This window comes from Vigna radiata, chromosome 5, assembly GCF_000741045.1.
Source record: "Vigna radiata var. radiata cultivar VC1973A chromosome 5, Vradiata_ver6, whole genome shotgun sequence".
In the NCBI taxonomy this organism is placed as follows: Eukaryota; Viridiplantae; Streptophyta; class Magnoliopsida; order Fabales; family Fabaceae; genus Vigna; species Vigna radiata.
This window is the reverse complement of record NC_028355.1, coordinates 23,282,147-23,308,448: the sequence shown is the minus strand read 5'-3', so window position 1 is coordinate 23,308,448 and position 26,302 is coordinate 23,282,147. Positions and strand designations below refer to the sequence as shown.

The 26,302-nt window shown below is 30.3% G+C and overlaps 4 protein-coding genes across 6 annotated transcripts; 2 read left to right on the top strand and 2 right to left on the bottom strand.

Annotated features, from left to right (window-relative positions):
• Nucleotides 1–1,324: 1,324 nt before the first annotated feature.
• Nucleotides 1,325–5,117, bottom strand: LOC106760748 (ATP-dependent zinc metalloprotease FTSH, chloroplastic). The gene is made up of 5 exons (XM_014644162.2): nucleotides 3,567–5,117; nucleotides 2,649–2,895; nucleotides 2,373–2,556; nucleotides 2,001–2,172; nucleotides 1,325–1,899 (listed from the first exon to the last, which is right to left on the bottom strand). The coding sequence occupies exons 1-5, from the start codon at nucleotides 4,869–4,871 to the stop codon at nucleotides 1,678–1,680; spliced, it is 2,130 nt and encodes a 709-aa protein (XP_014499648.1). The 5' UTR covers nucleotides 4,872–5,117; the 3' UTR covers nucleotides 1,325–1,677.
• Nucleotides 5,118–12,797: 7,680 nt separating this feature from the next.
• Nucleotides 12,798–17,112, top strand: LOC106762455 (lysine histidine transporter-like 8). Its single transcript, XM_014646378.2, has 5 exons — nucleotides 12,798–13,205; nucleotides 13,347–13,480; nucleotides 15,402–15,820; nucleotides 15,928–16,059; nucleotides 16,145–17,112. The coding sequence occupies exons 1-5, from the start codon at nucleotides 12,877–12,879 to the stop codon at nucleotides 16,631–16,633; spliced, it is 1,503 nt and encodes a 500-aa protein (XP_014501864.1). The 5' UTR covers nucleotides 12,798–12,876; the 3' UTR covers nucleotides 16,634–17,112.
• A 198-nt stretch (nucleotides 17,113–17,310) lies between these two features.
• On the bottom strand, nucleotides 17,311–19,797 carry LOC106762457. 3 transcript variants are annotated; one of them, XM_022781037.1, is made up of 3 exons: nucleotides 19,489–19,791; nucleotides 17,665–17,716; nucleotides 17,311–17,565 (listed from the first exon to the last, which is right to left on the bottom strand). In XM_022781037.1, exons 1-3 carry the CDS (start codon nucleotides 19,785–19,787, stop codon nucleotides 17,509–17,511), a joined length of 408 nt encoding a protein of 135 aa, XP_022636758.1. In that variant the 5' UTR covers nucleotides 19,788–19,791; the 3' UTR covers nucleotides 17,311–17,508. The 3 variants fall into 3 exon arrangements, with proteins under 3 accessions (XP_022636758.1, XP_014501865.1, XP_022636759.1); XM_022781038.1 differs by lacking the exon at nucleotides 17,311–17,565 and adding an exon at nucleotides 18,705–18,742 and having other exon boundaries at nucleotides 17,609–17,716; nucleotides 19,489–19,797; XM_014646379.2 differs by having other exon boundaries at nucleotides 17,311–17,716; nucleotides 19,489–19,783.
• Nucleotides 19,798–20,180: 383 nt separating this feature from the next.
• Nucleotides 20,181–20,993, top strand: LOC106762454. Its single transcript, XM_014646377.2, has one exon. The coding sequence runs from the start codon at nucleotides 20,278–20,280 to the stop codon at nucleotides 20,602–20,604; it is 327 nt and encodes a 108-aa protein (XP_014501863.1). The 5' UTR covers nucleotides 20,181–20,277; the 3' UTR covers nucleotides 20,605–20,993.
• Nucleotides 20,994–26,302: the final 5,309 nt, after the last annotated feature.

Sequence of the window (26,302 nt, the reverse complement as noted above, 5' to 3'; positions counted from 1 at the left end):
AGCTTAAAAAAAAAGTAAGATATTATTTTGAAATTTAAACTCTTTTAAATGAATGAAAAAGAATAAAAATGTTAAATAATGCAAAAATAAATAAATGAAGAAAACAGTTGTTTTACTTTACTATGTTTTCAATATTTTTTGGCTATAAAATTTATTTAAATATTTAGGAAATTTATAAATGTGAAATAAATATCCCCCATATTTCACACTAAATCGGGGACAATTGAATCAAATTGAAATTTTGTCACAAACTAAATAAGATTGATATTTTTAGCAATTTCTATCTCTGCTAGATTGATAAATATGTTGCAACATTCAGTAAAATTGTTCAACTCATTAAGTTGTCTATCACTATTCTTTATGTTTATTTTCTCAAATTCAAATCATTGTGAGAAAAACATAAAATGTTATTTGTTTTATTTGGGAGGGGGCCAGTTTTTAGTTCATACTGTATTATTGTTTTTATTTTGTTCATGGTGATTTTCATATGAAATTTTCTTATTATCATCTTATTAGCTTTTGTAAATACAAATCTTATTATGTTTTGTGAGAAAAAAAACCTAAAATGTTATTTGTTTTATTTTGGAGGGGACTGGGTTTTTGTTCATACTGTATTATTGTTTTTTTTTTTTTTATATTTTGTTCAAGGTGATTTTCATATGAAATTTTCTTATTAGCTTTTATAAATACAAAACTTATTATATTTGTAATTTAAATATACTTTTTACTTGTACATAGTTTCTAAACATTATATCGAGGACTAACAGTGAACAAAATCGACACGAATTTAGTTCAAAACTTAATTTTATAATTGATTAGTTGACTTGATTTGAGCGAAGGAAGTGATATTAAATCAAATTTGACGTCGTTAAATAAGTTAAAATAGAATCATGCATAATTAAACTTTTTTAATGCTTAAATCAGCTCAATATATAGTAAATTCATGTAACTTTATTTCTATTAGATTCCTTTTTACATGAAATCAATATTAAATAAGCATCATTTTCACAATAGTTAATTGAATGAAGTAGTTCAAACCAGCTTAAATCAAATCAAGTGCAATCTAAAAAAGATATCTCAAACACAAACAGAATTTTGAGTTAAAATAGTTTTTATTAAATCAACTTGAATATAAATCCTTTAAACTTGGCCATAAACAATTAATCCATCCTATATTTACATTGATGAAAAGCATAAAAGCCCAATCATCCGCAAGCCTATAATGAGAATGAGAAGTGAACATGTTTTTCTTCGTAAGTGTTGGGTGCACTCTAGGAGAGTTTAATCGTGTGAAAGACCAATGAGTAAGATGGTAAAGAGGTACTAACTTGTAAACACACGAGTTCTTTATGTGCAAGTTTCAAATGTTACATTGAACACGTCTTCGTATACGTGTTTAGTTCTTTGCAAGAGTGGACCCAATAAAGGAGGGAATGAAGGAAGCCAAAAGAAATAGTGGTGACTTGCCATAGCATTCTATTATCCTAGCAGAGTTTGAAATGGACTTCACTAGAAGGTGTAAAACAGGCACTGAACAGTATTTCTTTTTCTGCGTCAGCCGTTGTGCTATTTTTTTTTTCTCCTTGAATTTGATAAAATATTTAATTCATTCTTACAGTGTACATGTCTGAGCGTATCTTAAAGTACAAACATTGATCCTATGACTTACGTGTATGATTATGCAACATATAATTCGGCCTTTCCATCAATGAATAGACTCATGAACTCTTCACCATCAACAGTTTCTTTTTCTATGAGAAGTTGAGCAAGCTTGTGAAGGATGTCAATGTGAGTAGTGATGATATTTGTTGCCCTAGAATATGCTCTCTCTACCAGTTCCCTTACTTCCGCATCCACTATATCGGCAGTTGCCATGGAATAATCCTTTTGCGATGACATCTGCATTAAAATCATTGAAAAGGTGAGGCATATGTTGTTGTTCAAGAATCAAGAACACGGTAACTGTGTCTAAGGCATCAAACTATTTCTTTAAGGCCTACCTGTTGACCCAAGAAGGGATTTCCTCCAGGACCACCAATAGCAACTTGTCCAATCTTTTTGCTGAACCCAAATCTCTCAACCATCTGCCTTGCCACTCGAGAAACTTGCATGAAGTCGTTTGATGCTCCGGTGGTGACATTTTCCCGGCCAAAAATAACCTCTTCAGCGACCCTGTTTGGCCAGAGATATGAAATTTGTCAGACAATACTCAAAAACGAAAACTCTGAGTCTCACATCTACAATAGTCCATTAAAAGTATACAATAGGAGCCAATAAAAAGAGTAATTTATATGCAGATCACTGAGTAGGCTATTAAGCCAATTGACAACAGGTAACAGTGCATGTTTCTATTAACTGAAAGTTTCACTAACCTTCCACCCAGAGCAACAGCCATCTGATTTTCCAAGTAGCTTCTGCTGTACAATCCAGACTCGAGCCTCTCTTCACTGGGAGCAAAGAATGTGAGACCACCAGCTTGGCCACGAGGAATAATCGATATCTTGGCTACGGGGTCATATTCAGGCATTAAAGCACCAACCAAAGCATGGCCGGCCTCTGAAAATAAACATGGAAAAGATAAGGTTGAACATCAAAAAACGAGCCAACACCTCCCAAACTATAGTATTTAACATACAAAAAATACACACCATGATATGCTACTAATTTCTTCTTCTCATCTGAGACCACGGCGTTTTTCTTTTCAGGTCCGGCTATGATCCTTTCAAGTGCATCAGATATCTCATCTTTACTGATTTCCTTGAGGTCACGCCTGGCTGCAAGAATAGCTGCTTCATTCATCAGATTCTGCAGATCAGCCCCAGTGAACCCCGGTGTTCTCCTTGCAATTTTTTCAAAGTCAACATCCTTTGCAAGCGCCTTTCCTCTTGAATGCACCTAACAGAGAACAATAGTTGATCAATCCAGAAGTTCAGATACAGAAATGTACTTAACAAATTCGATCTACACGCATTGCACACAGATGTTGGCCTACCAAAAACTCCCAAATTCACCAATCTAATTAAAAGTAGAGAAAATTTAGATGCTGAGGTGCTCTTGGTTTTTCTCCTCCAATCAAATTCAAAATTTTACATTAATAATGCATATTTGGAAATGTTGGCATCGCACTCTCTAATACTATAATTAGCAAAAACATTATGGAAATCAGAAATGTATGAGTCTCATTCCTTAGTTAATGATCCTCTACTCATAATTTTGAATTGTCCAATAAATGTTAAACAAGGATAGACACTCTTGAAAGCAGTGTGTAAAGACAATGTGGTGCTGCCACTCCTCTCAACTAAAAATAAGTTCGCTAAGGTATCGAAGTGAAACTCCAATCCCAATTAGAGAAATATCAACACATTTTTTAACTCACTCTGCTGAACACATTCTCTAATAATAGTTGGTTATATTAATCACATTTTCTACTATTATATTAAAAAGTGCGTCAAAGAATGCATTGTCATTGTCATCTTGTAATTAAATGAGAGCGTAAAAAACCGCAAGGAACTGATATAATTAAATAACAATATTCAAGAAAGGGTTCATGGCTGAGACTGGCTCACCTGAAGGATCTTAACTCTGCCAGCAACATCAGGTCTATCTACAGTAACTTGCCTATCGAACCGGCCAGGCCTTAACAATGCCGAATCAAGAACATCAGGTCTGTTAGTTGCAGCCAAAACAATAACTCCAGAATTACCAGAAAACCCATCCATCTCCGTCAGAAGCTGGTTAATGGTCTGTTCCCTCTCATCGTTGCCACCTCCAAGCCCCGCCCCTCTCTGCCTCCCCACGGCGTCAATCTCATCAATGAAAACAATGCACGGCGCCTTATTCTTCGCCTTCTCAAACAAATCCCTCACCCTCGACGCACCAACCCCCACAAATAGCTCCACGAATTCCGAAGCCGCGCACGAGAAAAACGGCACTCCCGCTTCCCCCGCCACAGCCCTAGCTAGAAGCGTCTTCCCGGTTCCCGGTGGCCCCACCAGAAGACACCCCTTCGGAATCTTCGCACCCAGCGCAGTGTACTTATCAGGGTTCTTCAAAAAATCAACAACCTCTTGCAGCTCAAGCTTAGCTTGGTCTGCGCCCGCCACGTCACCGAAGGTAACCCCGGTTTCGGGGACTTCTTGAAACTTGGACTTATTCCGCCCGAAGTCCATTGGCCCGCCAAGCCCACCGGGCCCCCCGGGGCCGCCTTGGGCTCTGCGGAAGAGGAAGAATAACCCAGCGAATGCTAGAAAGGGGAAGAGCAAATTGCCAATGATGTTGAACAAACCGTTAGGCGATTCGGCTTCGGCGACGGAAATGTCGACGCCGTTCATGGCGAGGATGTCGATGAGGTCGGGGTCATTGGGGACGATAACGGAGGCACGACGGCCGTCAACGGCGGTTAGTTGGAGGGCGGAACCGTCTTTGCTGAACCTGACTCGCTCGACTTTACCCTTCTTAACGGCGTTCAAGAACTCGCTGTAACGCCAATTGGTGCCTTCGGGGAGGTCGGAAGAGGCTTGGGGTTTGGGTGCTGTGAGAAGGTTCGAAGAGAAAGGTGAGGAGGTTGCGTTGGAGGGGTTTAATTGGCTCTGTTGCGCTTCGATCACGGGTGGAGGGGTGACGTTATCAGCGGCTACGGCGTGTGGAGTGGCAGAGAGAGTGGCGGAGGAAAATAGAAGGGCCGCTAGAGCAGCTTGTGAAGATGCGGAATTCAGTTTTTCCGAATTGGGTTTGTGAGCGTTAAAAATGGTTCTCTTGAAAATAAACGGTAACGGAGTGGACGGTTTCGTTGTTTTGGGGGTTGGCGGTGATACCACAACCTTCCTTCCGAGGAAGTTAGAAGAGAGCAACGCGGTGGTGGCGAAGGCCATCGTAACTATTATTCTATCTTCTAAGTTGCTCTAGATTTTGGATTCACCGGTGTGGGGCTATCTATGCCACAAAAGGAGGTAAAACACTGCAGAACACTGCACACTTAAATTAAAGAGATCGTCGCGCATATATGTTGGAGGAATGAAGTGGGAAACCGAGATTTCAGTTGTATGTTAGGACTTGGATTTGGCTTCGGCCACCTGCTTCCTTCTATGCCATAGATTTTGGTGGTCTTTCTATCTCCGAAACGTGGCCTTAACTATATCCATTTATTTATCGACAGCCCTCTCATAATAAAACCAAAAAAAAAAAATCAAACGTGGCCTTCTTAAGTACATATCAGCGGACGCTTCTTTATGCACCTCCATATTTTGTCCTTATTTTCAGGATTACAAATAAAAAAAAAAAAGGATAAAATTGAAATTTTAAAGTGTACAAAGTATTTGGAAGAAATCATGGAGGTTTGGAAGAAACGGCCCATCTTAACTCATTTTTGTGTCTGGGCCTAGTCTATTACAATAGAGATTAGAGAGTAGCTGTTTACACTCCCCTCCTACTTATGCACTCTCCCTCTTTCTTCTTCTTCACAAGTCCGTTACATTTTGGTTCGTGTTAATCTGTGGCCGTGTTCTTTTTAACCTGGTAAAAATTTGGCATCGTTTAAAAATTAAACTTAAATACTTCTTCCTTTTTTCATTATTCGAAACATTTATTAAAGACAAAAGCGTACTCCAAAACATATACGTTATATATAAATATACAGATATTTAATTTTGTATTTGAAATTTTATAATTTAAAAATCTAAGATCAATAATTGTTTTTAATTTTTGTACTTACAAATTCTTTTTAAAACCTTCTGTACTAATTTTAAATAATTAAAATCTACTTAGCTTTTGCCCACCAATAAAAAGTTTTCTTGTTATCTTATACTCAACTTTGTCTTACTACATGTTTTTATTAAGTCAAGATCATTCCTCACTTTTTAAGAGAATATTATTATTCAAAAGTATAGTATATTTAACTCTTTTTTACCATACGTATGAATATTACTCTTACTAATTAGTATTTTGTTCTACAAAAGATCAATCTTACATGTTTGCGATATTTTTGTGACTGTAGAAATGACTTCACAGTATCTAAAACGATCACTTATATTATATACAGATGATCATACTCTATTTATAATAATATTTGACTTTTCTCCAACATTTTCTCATGTTGAACTGAATATTGATAAAATGTAGTTAAGTTGATACATGAAGGGAATATACGAGGTTGTTATAAAAATAGTAATGTCTTCAGATTCTTTTACTTTTATTAATTTTGTCAACGTGAGGATGTATTCAGAATATATCTTTTATGCTAAAATGAAATAAGAATAAAAATTCGGGGTGACTTGCAAAATACACTCTTACACTAAAATCGGAATATTTTTCTTTAGGTCTTTAGTAATTCTAAGTCAAAATGAGTTTATTTCGAAATTAAATCTTTAATTATAGAATTTATAAGAATTTGACCGATTGATTTACCTCTTCATAATTATTAATTCAAACCTTAACCACTTAACAGCTGTTGTATCATTAAGTGTGCTTTAACTTTGTTTAACTGTTATCGGAAAGACTTTCTTACCCATCAACCGATCGGTCTTTTTTTATCCAGTTTGTCACCATATCCAATCGATCAGCTATAAACTTATATTAATATATGTACAGTGACGTTTTTTCTTTAAAATATTGTTAGATTTAAAAAATCAATCTCAAATTCTTAATAATATTCTACACATTCAACATGACTTACTAGATCTACGTTTTTACAAAAGAAAATTATCTAATATATTCTCAATTTATTGGGTTATGATCATGTAGCTGACATAAAAATTATTTAAAATACACTGATATTATTTTTTTATCATTCTATTAGTCGAGGACCTATAAATAAAAATAACAATTGATACTTTACTATGTTTGCATTATGATTAAAGACATTGTCCTAATAATTTATTCACATTCCTGTATCTTACTATTTTCAATTTATTTTCATTATTATTAATTTTTTGGCAAAAACTGAAAATATGCCTTGGTTAGAAACAATTTCGTTATCAATTGGTTATATAGTCACGATTTGCACGATAATTTAAAAAACATGTGATTAGGATGTCTAATTATAAAAAGATGCTCCAACCCCATTATTACAAATGCTTCTTCCTTTACCAAACACATAAAAGAAAAGTACAATTATATGTGGGAGTATTAAAACTACAGTTAGACAATGATGTTTTATAACTTTTTTTTATAAAAGATTATGTATGACTATTTTATTAGTTTGTATATTTGAAATGAATAATTACAAACTGTCACATAAACTGCTATAAAAAAATTATTAAAGATAAATTTTCCACTACAATTTATAATTCATAGCACCCATAGACATTTTATATTATAAAAGTAGGCCCATCATAGATCACAATATCCACTAAACTTATAAACCTAAGAATAAGATAAAGTGAGAAAACTTACCCTATCACAGACAATGAATAAGTATGATTGATCCATGATTTTGGTAAAATTAGTTAAAATCATTAAATATAAAAGCATTGATTAAAAAAAGGCAAAAATAATTGATAAAAGATAGAAAGAACAAGAAAATGAAAGTTAATTCAATAAATCATATATAACCTTTTTTGTTACATCTAAATAATTTAAATCCTTATTTATAATCTGAAGAAGAAAGTAAACTTGAAACACCTCAAGGTTCCAAACTATGTTGCACCAAACTCAATCATTCCATCAGATCTTGTTGATAACTATAACGACGATAAGAGAGTATTTCATTCAACTTCAATAAATTATTAACAAAAGCAAACGTTGAGTGATGATTAAACAGTGTAAACAATATTAAGTTAGAAATGGACTTATATTAACTCTAAATATCAATCAATTATTCCTATAAATAAAAAAAAATATAAGATTAAAAAGTTAATTTCTCTTAACAAACTAGTATTAATTTAAATCTATACTTACTTAATCGTCGAAATACTTTTATAATTATATTGTCTCTAACATCTGCCAAACACTTCATATTGAGATCAATAACCTTGCACTTAGTTTCAAGAACCTAAATTACAGAATCGAAAATAAAGTAAAAAGGATATTAAAGTTAAATAGTCTTATATATTTTTAGATCCTATAAAAATAAAACTTATTTTTTATATATATATTTATTTTTTGGATCAATCTAAATGGATTAAACTGCTATCTCTTTTTTTTTTTTATGTTATAAACACAAGAAAAAAATAATGAATATGATATTTTTAATATTCTGTAGGGTTAAATATGTTTTTAGTCCCTATAATTTGGGGTGATTTTGGTTTTAGTCCATCTTTCAAATTAATGTACAATTTAGTCCTTCAACTTTAGAAAACTCTGATTTTAGTCCTTTTTACCAAATTTTTTAAACTTTATTTGTTATTTCAAACGCGTTTCTTAGTTAACATTTAAGCAAAAATGTGTCAAACAGTGTAAACAATCCAAATGCTATAGTGAAATGTGCTTGAAACAAAAAATTTGATAAAAAAGACTAAAATAAAGATTTTCTAAAGTTGAAAGACTAAATTGTACCTTAGTTTGAAAGAGGGACTACAACCAAAATCGTCCCAAAATATAAAGACTAAAAACATATTTAACCCTATTTTGTATGATTGAATAAAGTTTCATTCATGCGTGAGTTAATTAAATATTTCAATTCGCTTTTAGTGAAACTACAAATGAGTTTCGCTTGCTTGATAGTAAGAAAGTATTCAAAATTAGATAAAGTGAGGGAAAGAAAAGTGGTGGCACAACAAAGTTTGTCAACAAAAATTAAAGAAAGCTCGAAAGCAACTTTGATAAAAGATATGGCACTTGTAACATTCATGCAACTACAAGACCCAAGTTGGTGAAATTTCTTTCAAAGAATCAAAAGCCTAAGCTCTTTTGCTTCGTTGGTTCCTAGAGTCTTCGTTGAATATGCCTAAAAGCAAAAAATAGCCACAAATTTGATGCCTGGATGAAGTGCCATTATATGGCATTATTCAATTCAGATGTGGGACAGACATTGACAGTAAAAGGAATCACAAAACTTTAATGTCGACTATTGGTAGAAGTTAAGGTTGTACGTTCCGACATAAATTAATGCACCAGGTGGTTTAAAAAGTAAGCACATTTACATTTAATTTAATTTTATGAAATCGATAAATAACATTTTTTGTTAATATAAGTTTTAAATTATAAATTTATTTCAATTTTGTAAAATTCATCTGGAAAGTTTCATATTCACTATAAATAAAAAGTGAATTCACAAGTTAATTTTTTTCATACTAATTTTGTTAAACTTAAAATCTATTTCAACTGTACTGCGTTAGACTTAAAATTTATTTATTAACAATCTATTTTTATTATTTATTTATAGGTATATATATAAATAATTACATATTTTTTTCTTTATTTTTATCTTGATTTTCTTAATTATTATTTTAGTAACGACATTTTTTTTAATTTAAATAATTATTTACAATATGTTTTTTATTCTAATAACTAAAATTTATTATATATATATATATATATATATATATATATATATATGAGTTAGCAAGTTGAGTTGAGTTTTTTAGTTGTTACATTTTAATAAAATATTAAATTTTAGGTTATAAAAATGTTTCTATTAAAAAATAACTAATTTTAAATTTAAAATTTTAATAATTTTAAAATTTAATTTAAAATAAAAAAAATATTAGTTATTTAGTTATTATCTTTTATTTTATTTTTTATATTAAAAACAATTATTTTTAAAAAATATATAATAAAAAGTAATAACTTCACCATCAAAAATGAGAAATAACTATTTTTTTATTTTAAATTAAATTTTAAAGTTAGTTATTTTTTTAATAGAACTTTTTTGTAATTAAATTTTTTGTAACTTAAAATTTAGTATATACAATAAATAAATAAATATATATATATATATATATATATATATATATATATATATTATATTATTTTGTTGACCAGTTTTATTCTTTTAATTATTATTTTTAAAATTTAAATAATTTATATGTATTTAAAACACGTATGCTAATATATATTATGAATAATTTATCTCTATTTAAAAAAAGAAGTTTATTTTCAATGTTTATTTTAAGAATATAAAAGTAAAGGTATTTTTATATTTATTGTGAGGCTATTAAAATATTACGTGAAATTTTTTTGTACGATGATTAATTAAAATAAAAAACGTGGTTAAAGAACTCAATAAAATATAATAAGTACGTTATTCATTAAATGCTATATTTAATATATTGTTACACTGTTTAAATTAAAACTGGTTAAAATACTTTTTAAATTTTTATTATTATTTTTCATGGTTTATCAATTTTATTCAGAATAAGGACTTTTAGATATCTTATTATCATTACTCTAAATAACAAATGTACAGTTTCATGCAAAAGACCAATCCTGAAATTTAAACAATAGTACTAAAAAAATGAAATTCATCCTTTCTATAGTGAGATTTCCAGCTATTTCTTCCATATAATAACTTTTCCACGAATCTTTAATCTAATTTTTATTTTTAATATCCCATATAATAATATATCACTATGTAAAAGTATTTGTGTATTTTTTATTATTTAAAAAATATAAAATTTTAATTAAGTTTCAAATATTTTATAAATTTGTATATTTAATTCTGATATTTATTTAAAGCTTTTGTATTTTAATAAAAAAAATCACTTTTACATTTTTTAATTAAATAATATAACTGTTATCTTATCATTAGTTTTACTTCAATTTAACAATAATAACATTTCAGTTCTGATATTCTTAAATTATATTTTTAGAAATTGAAAATCAATCTTGTATTTCATTATTATTATTATGGTACCTCATAATTTTAAATTCGTCTTACTTTGTCTCTTATTAAAATGAATTATTTATACGACATTTTAACCTTATAACTTCTTATATATATATATATATATATATATATATATATATATATATATATATATATATATATATATATATATATTGAAAATAAATAAATAAAATTGGCATAACATGTGGAAAATAGATTTTTATACAGATAAAGGGTGTATAATAAAATTGGTATTACAAAATATAAAATCAGTCAAAACTAGAAACATTTAACATTGATCCACATGCAATCATTTAATTTACGAACATTAATTTTTTATTATTGTATTGTATGATTTTTTTTTATTAATATTAGATCAAATTATCCAAACAGGATATCTCACACTTATTATTATACAATCCACAAATCGAACACTGATTAATTCACAATTAAATATGATTTACGGAACAAATGGTCAAGATAAATAATAACATTCACCTTCATTAATTTGTAATACAATAAAACATTAACTTCAACTCCACATTCGAACCAATTAAATGTTTGCAACTTGTTTTCAAATGTGCCTTCAACTTTGAAGCACTAAAGTAAGATTTTAAAGATGAATTGGGATATTCACTTTGAAATAAAATAAGTAAATTTGGGCATCCAGCTTAAGAATTTTGTTTGTTAACAGAACATCCTTATAATATGGTGAGTGAGTGGTCGTGACTAGATTCACAGATTTGTGTCTTTGTGTTAGAAAGACAGCAGTCACTCCAGTCCAAGTAGTGGGTTGGTTGGTAAAGGAAATACAAACACCATGCACAACAACCAATAATATCATTCCCACATAACCATTTCAAAAACATCATCGTTTTCGTTTACTTCTTTTGGGTATAAACACCAGAAAGAAAAATTCTACAAAATAGACAAAACAAAAAAGTGTTAATTTTTTCACATCTCACCTTTTCCTTCTGCTCATAAATTAATGCCGCTCCAAAGTATTACGATTCTCACTAATTCATCATACAATCCTTAGCATGGTATACTAAAAATTAGGTTGGAGATTAAGCAATAGAAACAAAAATATAGTAAAAGTATATTTACAAATAAGAATAATATATATATATATATATATATATATATATATATATATTTACATAAACTTTTGATGTGATTTGCAACTCAATATCTACTCCACAAATATATTACTATTCAATATGTAATTTTTTTTATGACAAAATTTGTAAGTTTTTTTATAAATTTTTTGAATAAAATATTATCACTCTTTCACAAAATATAAAAATAAATACCTTCATCATCTTAAAAATCAAAGCATGTCAATAGTTTGTTTATAGGCTAAATAAGATGATTATCATGGAAAAAATGTTGGAAAATTAAGAATTCTTTCTCACGCACGAGGAAAAGACGTAAAAGAAAGACTTTCACAATCATAGATGATGAATCTGTCAACGAGCGACGACGTCTTTGGCCGACTAGAGGGGAGTGCTGGTTCGGTGGGTGCTGGTTAGGTGAGTGTTGATGTTCTCACGGAGAAAGAAGAGGAGATGACTTGTTGTTTTATCCAGAAAAAAGAAGAAAGGTAACTAAGGTCAAAGAGATACTCACCTTCGCATTGAAAAAGATCTAACGTAAAACTTAGAAAGAAAATATGTCATCACACATGGTCAGACGTTAACCATATTAACTTCTTTTTAACGCATTTGATTTTGAAAGACGAAAAATTATGATTTTCTAAAGAAAAAGAATCAAAATATAACAAAATTATTTGATAGTTTAGAAATTAATAAAAATATATTTAACACTAATATTTTTTCATTGGAATCTTTTAATATGTGCTCACATGATATAATGTTAGATTTTAAACAGATACACAAATTTTTACATTCATTTAATATTATTTTTTTTACATAAATACAAAATATCTTCTTTTTTTTTGTATTTATTCTATCCTTCCAAATGAATATTGATATGTTACCGTACCATTGCTTTTTGTATATTGGGAACACTTTCCATATCCCGTATATATATATAAGGGTGGATGCGAACATGAAATAGAACACAACACAACAACACACTTTGCAATAATAAAGATGGAGGAAGTGGTGGAAATAAAGGTAAGCATCTCAACTCCAGCAGTTGAAGTTTCATCACGCGATGGGGTCCCCAAAACTCCCAAAAGCCCTTTTACATCTCGTTTCATGAGCACCCCTTTGGCCAGTCCCATGAAGAAAGCCATTGAAAACGTGCAAGGTTACTTCGGAGAAGTTGGTCGCTTCACCAAGCTCGATCCACAAGATGATTGGCTTCCCATCACCCAATCCAGAGACGGAAACGCATATTACGCTGCGTTTCATGTCCTTTCTTCAGGGATCGGATTTCAGGCCCTTCTTCTTCTCTTCGCCTTCACCACTCTTGGCTGGTATATATATATCACTTTCTATCACACTCATCTTCTAAACAACAACCTCGTACTAACACATTAGTTTCCAATCGATGTAAAACTGACAGCAGTTGTATCAACAGACATTTTACTAAGTTGCATACACCGGTGTTGATGCAGGACTTGGGGAATCACGTCTCTCTGTGTGGCTTTTACATGGCAACTATACACGCTGTGGCTACTGGTTCAGCTTCACGAATCAGAATCAGGGGTGCGCCATAGTAGGTACCTCCGACTTGCTATGGCAGCATTCGGTAGGTTTTTTGTCTGTGTATTGTATTATTTATTACGTACAAAGTGATTTTGCATGCTTTATGAAATGGAGAAGAATATAATAATCATGAATAATGAAAAGATTAACACAACTTTGATGGAATGTTTATAAAAGTGAAACAAAAACTTACCAATGAAGCAAAATCGTCAGCTATTAGCTAATTAAATTGTTATTATTGTTAAAATAATTATTATAAAAACTCACGAGATTGGATGAATAAGAAATGATTGATTGATTCATTAACGAATATTGAACATTTTATATAGATATGTTTCCATTCATAACATGTATGATGTAAAATGATTTTGACTACTTTTTATTATAATTATTTTAAAAATTACCCCTGTAGTTATTTCCAATTGATTAACAATGCTTATTTTTTTTCCGAGGAGGTAATAGTTAAACTTTTAATTTATTGAGGTTAATTTCCATAAATTACCCATATAATTTTTTATACCATGTATCGACTAATTAAAATAAAGATAGATATAATTTTTAAGCTAATTCATCCATAAAATATTCACCAATCATATGAAAATTTACAATTAAATGATAATTATTTTTACTCTGCACATAATATTTGATTTGTATGCGGGGCCATAACTTTGATGCTTATATATATCTAATTCTCTTAAGATAATAAAGGGACACAAAGGAAGTACATGCGTTATTTATTGAGGTAACTTTACATCATATCATTTCCTACTACAAACAACGTTAAAGTTGAATAATGATACAGATGGTGCTTTTCTCTTTTGGTGTATTATAGACATTCTTATCCACACTTTATCATCGTAAGCATTTAGCAAATCTTAAGATTGATTTATTTCAACTGTTTAGAAAAAAAGTTACGATTCCAATGACTATTATTCATCATCCTAAGGTGAATATGATGTGTGTATTATTTTATTTGGAGATTTAAAACAATATAAACCACCCAATAATTGACATGACATGTGTTAGTGAAGAAATTTGTCGTCCAAAAGTCCTAATAATTCAATCCTATAGGTAAAACTATCTTTTGAAAATTATTTTAATTACTTAAAATTATAATCTTTTAAATTTCGTAATAAAGAGAAGAAATTTAAAAGTTTTTATACTTTTTTTTTACCTATACGTCTCTTTACTTGATCTCAACTATCCCTCTACAAATCCCAGTCTTGTCCCCTTTTCCTTCTCTTTTCGTCTCTACTTTTTTTTCTCTTTTCTATTTATCTTTTGTCTTCAATATTTACTAAAGACATGTGAATATGTGTACGAAATTATTAAATATATAATTTTTTTATATGGTTGAATACTAAGTAACTTGAATTATTAAATGTTTAAAACCAACTAATGTTTATTTTCATACATTTGATATTACTCTTTAGAATTTTTAATTATTTTTTTAAAATATGTTAGTAGAAATGAACTTTTTATCCTTACTGAAAATTTTATGCAAAAGATTTTAAAATAAAACATTTAAAATTTTAAAGATATGACATAATAAGTTAAATTCCAAACACTTGAAATTTTAGAATTTCTTATCAACACACGCTCGAAAAATAAATAAACAATTGGCGTCATATATAATTGTTTCATCTATGGCTTACATTTTATTGTATTCAAAATTAATTTTCTATGATAAAAGAACCACAAAATTGTTCCTCTATATAAGTGTAAGAAGAGACATATGTTGGTAGCTTTAGATGAAACCCGTGCTTGATGCACTTTTTAAGTTGCCCAAGTTGTCTGTTAGGTCAACTGTATGGTTGACCAGCTGTCGTAAAAGCAACTTGAAAAGTATTTTATAGAATATTAGAAAGATAGATGGTTATGGTTATTAGTGGTGTAAGTGATTAATTAATGTTGACCAAAATAACGTGGGAAATTGACAAGGAAAAGGGAAAATGAAACTGCAGGAGTAAAGATGGGAAAAGTAATGGCACTGTTCCCAATAATGTACTTATCTGGTGGGACGTGTGTAACGCTGATAATGATCGGTGCAAGCACAATGAAGATATTCTTTCAGATGGTGTTTGGAGAGCCATGCCCCCTCTCACCAATTGAGTGGTATTTGGTGTTTACATGCACAGCTATTTTGCTTGCACAGTTACCAAACCTCAATTCAATTGCAGGGGTTTCCCTCATTGGAGCCGTCACTGCCATAGGTTACTGTGCTCTTATATTTATATTATCTGTGGTCAAAGGTAGACTTGCTCATGTATCGTATGAGCCACCAAGGGGACAATCAGACACTACCATGGTTTTTAGGGCGTGGAATGCACTTGGGATCATTGCCTTTGCTTTCCGTGGTCACAATCTTGTGTTGGAAATACAGGTAATAATATCTTTATGCCTGCATCCTCATAATTTTTTGTTTTTTTTTTCTAGACACTTAAAAGCGTTTAATATTGCTTAGTTGTTTCCCCTAATTCACTTTTGTAGGGAACCATGCCTTCCGACGCTAAGCAACCTTCACGCTTGGCTATGTGGAGAGGTGTTATGTTTGCTTACTTGGTGATCGCTTTGTGTTTGTTCCCTCTTGCCATTGGAGGTTATTGGGCCTATGGAAATTTAGTGAGTGGCGTTTTTAAAACGTAATACCTTAAGTTTCTAACTGTTTTCACTTGCGATTGACCATTTACGCTGTCTTTGATGCCAGATACCTACTAATGGAGGGATGTTAGGTGCTTTACACAAATACCACGAACATGATACGTCAAAATTCCTCATCGCTTTGACAAGCTTGTTGGTTGTTATAAACTGCCTCACTTCCTTCCAAATCTATGCAATGCCGGTATTTGACAATCTGGAGTTTAAATACACCAGCAAGAAGAACAGGCCTTGCCCACGATGGCTGAGGATAGCATTCAGGGGGCTCTTTGGGTGCCTAGCATTTTTTATTGCTGTAACTTTACCATTCTTACCTAGTTTGGCAGGTCTGATTGGAGGGGTTGCTCTGCCAATAACCTTAGCTTATCCCTGTTTGATGTGGATACAGATTAAGAAACCACAGAAACGTAGCACAAACTGGTACCTGAACTGGACACTAGGAATTATTGGGATGATTCTGAGCCTACTGGTTGTCATAGGAGCCATTTGGGGCATAGTAGAACAGGGCATAGAGATCCATTTCTTCAGTCCACAGTAGAAACAGGATATCGTATTATTGTCAATCACAACATTGGAAGTTTATTAGCGAGCATTTGCAAGGGTTTCCTGGACAAGCATGCAGACCGCACAGAGTCGGGGACGATGCTCCCATCAATGATGAAATCGAAAGAATGCTTGAATTGTGGCTACAGGAGTCATGACGTATTCTATTCTAATTGCGCGATATCGTCAATAACGGGTCAATTTGATGTAAAATATGTGGAAATAAAATGTCTTTAATATGCGGAATGATTCAGAAATGCAAAAAGTCAATATGTGAATCTGCCCATGAGTATCCCATTTAAAATAACAAATTTTGCCAGGTATTACGTCAGTCAGATACGGAAATATTTTCACATCAACCTCCAAAGTGGAGTTAACAAGGGTTACATTCTCCACAAAAGGCCAAAACCATAGAAATTGTCCTCAAAAGCTAGCAACACTTCGCATCTACCACACCTTGTGCACAATATCACAGTGCCAAACGTATCTCGCACATATGTTGTCATTATACAATAACTCATCTAATGGTATTTGAACTTTCAACGTCAAGGGGTCAAAAACTCAATAGTAACTTGCAATATACAGAAACAAACAGCAAAAAGATATGCCAAATATATATATTGGGACAAGATCCTAGCACTACTCAGCCACACCGACTCCAACATTGATCTAGATCAACCAATTGGATAAGATTGTGTTGATGTAAAAACATCGATTATATACTTTAGTCAATTTGGTGGAATCAGATGATACACGATCCAGTGATGAATGAGATGCGGGACCAATGGAAATGGTCAAGAATGGCCAAGACCTTATCGGTAAGGCTGTACGAGAATAGGAGTATGCCAAATGTCAATACTTGATGCCGTTTTACATTGACAATGGAAGAAGCATCCTTCGTTTCTTTTTCCTTGCGAGTCTTACTTGCTTTGTAATTTTCATGCATAAAAGTAATAGGATAGTGACGCAGACTAAAATAAAAGCAAGTCGGATGTGCTTGAAGTAAAGAGAGACTACCGAAAATACCAAGAAGGCTAAAATAATAAGTTCCCATATTACAAAAACCACCACATCCACCCTGCACCGCAAAAAAGAGGAGAGAAAAAAACATCATTATCACATTATGTCTTTAAAAAAACATTGACAAACGCATAAACCACCTAAAAAGACTGATAATCAGAGAGCATTGACCACAGATATGGTTTTTGCAAACTATAGTCATCTATTGACTATAATATTTTATGAATTAATGAGACACGAACGATGATACAAATGTCTCTTCACAACAGATATTGCTTATATGTGCTAAATATACGTGATTGTTATTAACAGTAACATATCTTGATTTATTAGAAATCCTTGTATCCTCGTATGTATATCCTATACTGTATTGGGGCTGCCTAGACCTAAACAAATAAGGGGGCCTTATTTTCTCCTTCCTTCCTTGGTGAGTGCATGGATTGAGATATGATGACAGACCAAGATAGAGAGTTAAAGCTAGAATATGAATTGTGTATTTTTTGTTGACCTTTTACATGTTTCCATGTTTTTGCTAGACTAATTAGATACTCACTGGATGGGCCTAATTAGTAGATGAGCCTAATAGTCCTACCTAGGTCCATAGTACAAGCTTTTGCTAACTTTTTGAAAAAGTTGTTGACTCGTTTGAAATTGAAACTTGTGATTTTTGAAAAATTCTCTCTATGTTCTTGCGGAGAAAAACAATTGTTTTTTATCTTTGAATTGTTCATTCAAAGTGGTGAATTTTTCTTTTGCTTATCAATCATTCATGATTGTGATGTCTTTTTCATCTTCTAATATTTTTCCGCATTTTTATGTTCATAACTGCTCTCCCCCCAACATGCAAAAACCCTCTCTTCCGAGTAATTGTAAAGGTGAAACATCTGTGATAATGATTTATGTTACCTTTACAACCTCAGCAAGCATATAGTAATTCTAAAGGCTTGTGAAAGCTATGATATAATAAGCAAATAAATGTGCGATTAGGAATGAAAATGACTTATGAATTTGGAAAAATTTTAGAGAAGAGATTGAATAATCATCACCTCTGATTAGTTTAATTGAAAACTGCATACCTGCCATCCTAACAAATTGTGTCAACACTTGGAATTTAATCATAGGGCCTAGACAAGATCAAATTCGATAGCATACTAATATTCCCCTTCCCCTGCACATCAAAGCCCCCCAAAGTAACCACTAACTACGCCAATTATTTTCCATCTGTAACCAGTGAATCTGCAAACTACATGAAGCCAATTTTCCCCACCGCCTAATTTCAATACGATTTGTGCCCCTATAAGATATGTCCTCCTTTCAGCATTAGCGAAAAAAATAATATGAACCAAAACCTTGAATTTGTATTACTATATCATTGTCAAGAAAATCTACCCTATTTTAGATAACAAGAGTAGGAGCATACCCAAATCAAGGAATCTATAACAAATGGTATGTTAGAACAAAAAACAAAAAAATTGAATATTAATCCAAACAACCACGCCGAAACAAATCACCCTGTACCCCACCAATTTTTTTACTGTAATAATTATTCCTAACCAAATCATATGAACAAGCAGAACAATATCCATCACGACAAAATATATCTAAAGGGGAAATAAGCCAAATCCTGGTGGCGGGTGGGGGCAAAACATTCCAGCTAAAAAAATGAAAAATGCAAAAAATTAACCTAGCGATATTCATGATATCGCAATCCCATGTGTACTATAATAAACATGATAAATAAAATGGGGGTTTTGATTGATAACAGGGCAAGGATTCCTAATTTGAAGAAAAAAAAAAACGTAACTGGAATAAGAATTGGGTAGGGCATACCTGGAAGTGGCGATGTTTGAAGAAGTGGAGGAGAAGAACGAGACAGAGGCCCAGTCATGCTTGGATCGAATCTGATACTCGCGTAACTGTTCGGCCAGATTCGATCGCGTTATCATGGTAGCCTCTCTCTCGCTCTCAGGTTCTCCCTGTGTCTCTTCCTCTCGATTTCTCTCTGTGTCTCTCTCTCTCCTCTTAAACCAAAAAACTCTGAGTCTCTCTCTAGAACGAAAACGTCGACTTGCGACTTTTTCAGAACCAGAAACGAATTCGATTGTAGGTAGAGCGAACCAATCATGCATTCCATTTGTTTTAGTTTTACGCTCCGGGCTTTCAAATTGCCCGCTAGAAGCCCAATTATTAGGCCTAGTAATTAGTTTCTTTAAGGCCTTCCATGGCACATTTTATTTTGGGCTTTTCTATTCTCACTCCCTTTTTAATAAGTTCATCTAAAGCAAATAGTTTCTTATCTATCAAGATTAAAACACATTTTGTTTGTTTTCCTCTAAACTAAAATATCATTAAATATTAACTTTGGGGATGAACTTCTTAGAAAAAATCATAAATCACGAGTATAGTTATAGAAGAGTTTATTTACTTTTTTTAAAAAAATAAAAATAAAAATAAAAATGAATTAGTTATTAATTTTTTTCTGAGATTTTAAAAAATAACAAAAAAACAAGTTTCACTCACAGGTTATTCAGCTTCACACTCCTTGCGATTTGTATTGAGTGAAGAAAAAAGAAGAGAGGTTCCGTTCTGTATCTTGGTTGTGGCGGTGGATTGATAGCCATGGCTTCCTCCTCAGCTTCTCCGACACCGGGCACCGCCGCTGGGAACTCGAAGAAAGGGTTAGGGTTTTTGTCTCACGCGGTGAAACGGAAGGACAGTTTCATTCAATTCTTCGCAATGACGGGAATCCTTCTCCTCAGCATGCGATCTTTAGGGCAGAAATACAAAATCCACAACCTCGAAGAAGATATCCGCGTTCTCAGGGACGAGAACGCTTCTCTCTCCGATCGCGTCAGAAATATCAAGCGCGACCTCCTTCGAGAAGCTTCTCTTGACTCCTCCGGCCTCTTCGCTTCTCGCCTTCGCCGCCTCTTTTCCACAGAATGATTATCCGTAAGTTTTTGCTACTGTTTTTGATCTCTCAGCAAACAATTTCAACTGTTCCCGTGCTCTCTTGTAATGAAATTAGACTTGTCAACAATAATAGCCTTTGAAGGTGTCTGTTACTTTTTAGGAATTAACTGCTATGTTTGTCCTATGGTAGTGATTCTTGTTGAGGATTTCAAGTGTTTGCTCTTAGAGATTCATATTAAATACAGTGTACTGTGAGAGTGAATAATGAATAGAAGGGATAGACGATTCTTCATATAGCGGTTTCGACATCTATGTTTAGAAATTATAATCTTCCGTGTAGAACCTGAGCTTCGAGAACTTAGTGATGCTAGTTGAATTTGATGATAAGATAACTTTTCCTCTGAATTGAGATTCAGTGGTTAGGAGTTTTGTTTATATGTTAAGGGACTTTGCTGGAGTGATACTTAATTTTCCTTAGAATCTAATGCAAACCGTTGCTCCTTCCAGCACATCTCCACTGCAATACGTATCTTCATTGTATAATAATTCAGGAGCAAACCATCAGTGTTGTCCTCAAACTATTACTTTTTCTAATGCAATAAATTGTCTTAAGTAATGTTTGAAATGTTCAAATCCATCATTTTAGTCTCTCTGTTAATGTATGTTAGTAAAGTTTAAGGGCCAATTTGAATTTTTTTTATTATTTAGGAGGCTAGCTAATAGGATTTGGAATACTTTTTTCTCGACTTAATTAGGGACTAATGAAAAGAGAATAATAGTTCAGAGATAAAATTGAGGGATTACTTTATGCATAATCCAATTGCTCCCCAGGTTTGTCCAATGGCAGCACGACGCTCCGTCTACTTTGGCAGTTGCATAATTTATTATTCATTTGATATTGAATCCACACTCATCCACCATTTACTTGGATTGATTTTGGAAATATCTTGCCTCCTGTGAAAATCACAATCAGTTAACCAAAGATTCGCAATCTCTCCGTCTCTCTTTGTTCTTTGGATTTGGTTAAACTCTCCTACACAGTGGTGCCTGTTTTTCCTTTGCACAGTGGTTTATATAACTACCACGGTAATCCTTGTTTACTTAACGACCGATTTCATTCTTTCATGTACTTCGTAAAAACCGTTGAGTCCTTGCAATGTTTTGATCTCTTCGATGCTTGCAATCTCTCCGTCTCTCTATGTTCTCTAGATTTGGTTAAACACTCATACACAGTGGTGCCTGTTTTTCCTTTGCACTGTTGTTTACATAACTACTACGGTAATCCCTGTTTACTTAACCACCGATTTCATTCTTTCATGTACTTTGTAAAAACCGTTAAGATCACTTGTAAGCCTGTTCTTATTGGATGAGAATGGCTCCTGAATGGAATGTAACTCAATGTCACAATTTCTTTTAAATTGGTCTATAAGACCAATGATGACAAATTTCTCTATAAATTCCTTCCAAGTGAGAAAAATAGAAATGAAACTAAGTTAAAATTATCTTAGTGGACAAGCAATTTTGTTTGTTGAAAACTTATACGAGAAAGTTTCTATATAAGATAAACTATTTTTTATTTTCTTATTTTTCTTTATTAGAAGGAGTCTATGGAGAAATTCATTCAAATAGGAATGACAATTACTTTTAAGGTTGGAACTCATGATCACGATTCTTGTTATAACAATTTTATGGATAGGGTATTTGTTCAAAATATTTCTTATAATGAGTGGGGCAACCCTCTTCCTTTTAGTTAGGCTAGTTCATTCTCAATTCTAATGATATTATTAGCTTATATAGTCCTAATGTTGCTAGTTAGCTAGATGAACAGTAATTTGTGAAAGCTTAGAACTATAGATTCTCAAATTTATAATTGCCATCAGGTATTTTCCAAACTTCTGTTAACTAATGCCTTACAGACAACGACTTAGTTTAATCTTTTCTATATTATGTGTTTTAGTTTTTATTTAATTAATACTTTATTTTCTACTTGTTAACATGATTTGCAAGGTCGTTTGAAGCAAAACTCTAGTGATATGAAGCTTTCGGCTTGAACCTACAATGTATTTTAGATAAAGTAATTGAAAAAAAAAATAGTAGGAAATTTAAAATCCTAAAAATGAATTTAATTTCTATATATTAATTACGTAAAGTCTTCACTTTACGTAATTATCATCCACCTAGATATTGTAATATGTAGTGAGTTTTTGAATTTATTACGTGTCAATAAATATTTTAAAAGTTAAACCTATGATAATTTCTTATTGATTAATAGTATAAAAATATTTATGAATTCTTATTTCTTTCATGGGATTTTTTTTTCACGAAAAAAATCCTTTAAACAAATTCGCTGCCAAATTATCTCAGTGAACCTTATTTTATTAACTAATTATCTGAGTAAACATAGATAGCCAATTATCTGAATAGACATCAGCTACAAATATTGAAACTTTTCTTTTCCATTTTAGTGGAGGGACTTCTGCTGCCATGTGGGGTGGTGACGAATGTGGTGGTTGCTTGGAAGTAGGGATTCATAGATTAAAATTTGTTTATTTATAGATTAAAAATGAAAAAAGTAAGAAAAGTCATATGAGAAAGCTTATGGAAAAGTTGAATTAGCCTAAATAAAAAAAAAAGATTATATATATTACTTAATAATTTATGAGTATTTTAATAATTGAAATAGAAACATGGATGGGGATGAGTATGATGATGAATATTAAAGCAGATATAGAAACAAAACAAAAAGATATGTACATTCTCATACCCTATTAAAAAAAATCTAATATTATTATATTCATTTTGATGATGTCACCTTTATAATAAAATAGAAACAAGTTAGAAAAATACTCACCCTTTTGTTCATTATTTTTTAAACAAAAAGCAGTAAAATTATTATCATTATATTTATTTAAGTAAATTGATTTTTTTTTACAATTTTATTATAAATAATGTTTAATTATTTAGATATATAATTATTATCTTAGTTTAAAAAAATAATTTTATTTTACAAAAAAGATCAAATTAAAAAGCTGTTAAATTTAGAAAGAAAACATTTAACGGATAAAATTAGTAAAATAATTCTTTTGAGTTAAGAAATACTTGATAAAATTGGAAGCATGATATATACACCAAAAGATAATCTTCTTAATATAGTTAATGGCCAAAGAGTAGAAGGGATGTGTTGACTCTCCAAACTTTTTAGAATTTCGTATATATGATAATGAAATAAGTTTAATAACTATTAAAATATTCAATCAGTTATATTAAATAATTTTAAAACTGATGAAAAGTACAGGAAAAGAAAATTAAGATGTATTTTTTATATAATTTCTTTTTATCTATTCATTTAATTTTCCTCTTGACTGGAAAACACAAATTTATTGTTTATTTTCATTTATAATTTTGTTCCATTTTTAAGAAGAATTGAAGTAAAAGTATAAAATTGTATTTCTCATATATTTTGTTTCATTTTCCAAAACGAAAAATTGTTTACTATATTGACAATTAAATATTGATTTTGGAGTACAGCATTCCTGAAACATTAATTTATATTGTCTTTCATGTAAAAGATAAATGAAATTATTTAATTTTAAATATAAAATCTTTATTACTTTAAAAGAATAAGATTTAATCATCTTTTTTATTTTCAATAGTTCGCTAATCATACTTTTTAATAATTATACTTAAACTAGTGAAAATACATATGTGTAGTAACTTTTTTTATGATAATAAAAGTAATTAAATTATTATTATAAAATTAAATATAAATAATTTTAATTTGTTTTGTTGATATTTTTATTACAAATAGTTATTATAGTTTTAAAAATGATTAAATTAAAAATAAATAAATAACAGTCAAAATGAAAAACAAAAGGTTGAATTTGAAAATAAATTACTTAAATTGTAAAATTGATAAAATAATTATTTTAATTTTTAAAAAAATGTTACAGGTAAACTTAGAAATAAAATATATAAAAAAGAAAAATTCTCTAATAATGGTATGGATAAATCTTAGCATATGTGGTATTTATAATTTCTTTTGGTCAATGTGAGTCTAGACAATAAAGACTGAACTGTGTATGCATGGAAACTAATAAATTAATAGGTGTGTAGAAATTAAACTAAATAATTTTTCGATATAAATATAAATATATATATATAAAACTAAATCATAACTTTCTTAAACTGTAAGAATTAAAATGTGTAATTAAACCTAATAAAAATACCATACAATAACAACTCTTAAAATAAATAATAGTAACGCCAATATTTTATCTAAAATATAAAAAAATATCGTGAAAATCAAATAAAAAAAAATAGGTTGTTGCTTTCTACATCCCATCCATAATTACTTTCCAAAAAAAAATAATCCAAAACTGTTTATTGGAAAGTGAAAGGATGCTGGAAAATTTTGGAGGGTGCAAAAGAAACAGTGTAAGAAACAGTGAAAATAGTTTTTATGGACCCATTTATTTGTTTCTGCAAGCTGCATCAGAAATTACGATAATTCTTCCTGCACCACAAAGTTCCTTCCCACGTCCAATTTGTGTAAGAAAATGACAAAAATATCCTCATTGAAAAACACTTAACACGCTTAAATGTAGTTGCATTGTAATTAAATATATATTTATAACATTGACACTAAAATTGATTAAAAATTAAATATAATATTTTGAGTTTATTCAAATAATTAAATTTTGTACACTTTAATTGATTTTTTATTTATCTAAGGATTATTTTTTAATAGCATTAGTTTTATTTCTTTAAAATATTAATTAATTTTTACCAATAACTATAATAAATAATTAATAATTAACAAACACTTTAAATATGTACATAATATTATAATTAAATATATTTGAACGCACCTGTTTATAACATCGACATTAGAATTGATACTAGCTATAAAAATTAAATATAAAATTCAATATAATATTACGATTTTAATCAAACTATTAAATTTTGTAATACTTGTTTACACTTTAATTGATTTTTAAATATCTAACAATGTTGATATTATAAATTTTAATTCTTTAAAATATTAATTAAATTTTACAAATAATTTTTTAATAAATAATTAATAACTAACACCACATAAACATGCATCATTCTATATTTTAATTATAGACTAAATACAAATTTTTATATTAATTTGAAGATGAAAAAAATATTTAATTCATAATAAAATGAAAGATTCATGTGTTATAGTTTTGTTTTCTTCCTATATAAAATAATATTGTTATAAATGGTTATAGTAGAGTTGTGAATTTATCCTATAATTAATGGTCACTTCTAATTCATTTTTGAAAAAAAATTCCTTTTTAAAAAGTTTTCTAAGTGAAGAAAAAAAAATCCAATCCCTAACTTCCTCTTAAGTAAGTAAGTTAGCATCAGAATTAAAATCTCGTTACAAAACTTTAATTAATTTTTAAAAACAATATTATTTAGTATACATATAGAATTATAAATTATATATTTTATTAGATAATTTAATATGTTGTAATTTTATTATATTTAAATTAATATTTTTATATTTTACTTATTAGTTATTATGTTATTAAATAAAATATATAATAATATTTCATCCTTTTTAAATTTTTATGCATTAAATAAAATATAAAATTTTATATTTTTATATTATAATTATATATAAGATAACATTTTCTATATATTTCTTATATATAATGCATACACAAATAATATTTACTCATTTTATTAATTGTTAATTTTT

Excerpts from the sequence above, each read along its gene's own strand:
- LOC106760748 (XM_014644162.2), bottom strand. The coding sequence starts at position 4,871 with ATGGCCTTCGCCACCACCGCGTTGCTCTCTTCTAACTTCCTCGGAAGG. Across the intron at positions 2,896-3,566 it reads GCAGAGTTAAGATCCTTCAG|GTGCATTCAAGAGGAAAGGC; the intron begins GTGAGCCAGTCT and ends GTTCTCTGTTAG. Across the intron at positions 2,173-2,372 it reads GCTGTTGCTCTGGGTGGAAG|GGTCGCTGAAGAGGTTATTT; the intron begins GTTAGTGAAACT and ends CTGGCCAAACAG.
- LOC106762455 (XM_014646378.2), top strand. The coding sequence starts at position 12,877 with ATGGAGGAAGTGGTGGAAATAAAGGTAAGCATCTCAACTCCAGCAGTT. Across the intron at positions 13,481-15,401 it reads ACTTGCTATGGCAGCATTCG|GAGTAAAGATGGGAAAAGTA; the intron begins GTAGGTTTTTTG and ends ATGAAACTGCAG. Across the intron at positions 16,060-16,144 it reads ATTGGGCCTATGGAAATTTA|ATACCTACTAATGGAGGGAT; the intron begins GTGAGTGGCGTT and ends CTTTGATGCCAG.
- LOC106762457 (XM_022781037.1), bottom strand. The coding sequence starts at position 19,787 with ATGCATGATTGGTTCGCTCTACCTACAATCGAATTCGTTTCTGGTTCT. Across the intron at positions 17,717-19,488 it reads TCAAACATCGCCACTTCCAG|GGTGGATGTGGTGGTTTTTG; the intron begins GTATGCCCTACC and ends TTTGCGGTGCAG. Across the intron at positions 17,566-17,664 it reads TTATTATTTTAGCCTTCTTG|CAAGTAAGACTCGCAAGGAA; the intron begins GTATTTTCGGTA and ends AAAATTACAAAG.
- LOC106762454 (XM_014646377.2), top strand. The coding sequence starts at position 20,278 with ATGGCTTCCTCCTCAGCTTCTCCGACACCGGGCACCGCCGCTGGGAAC.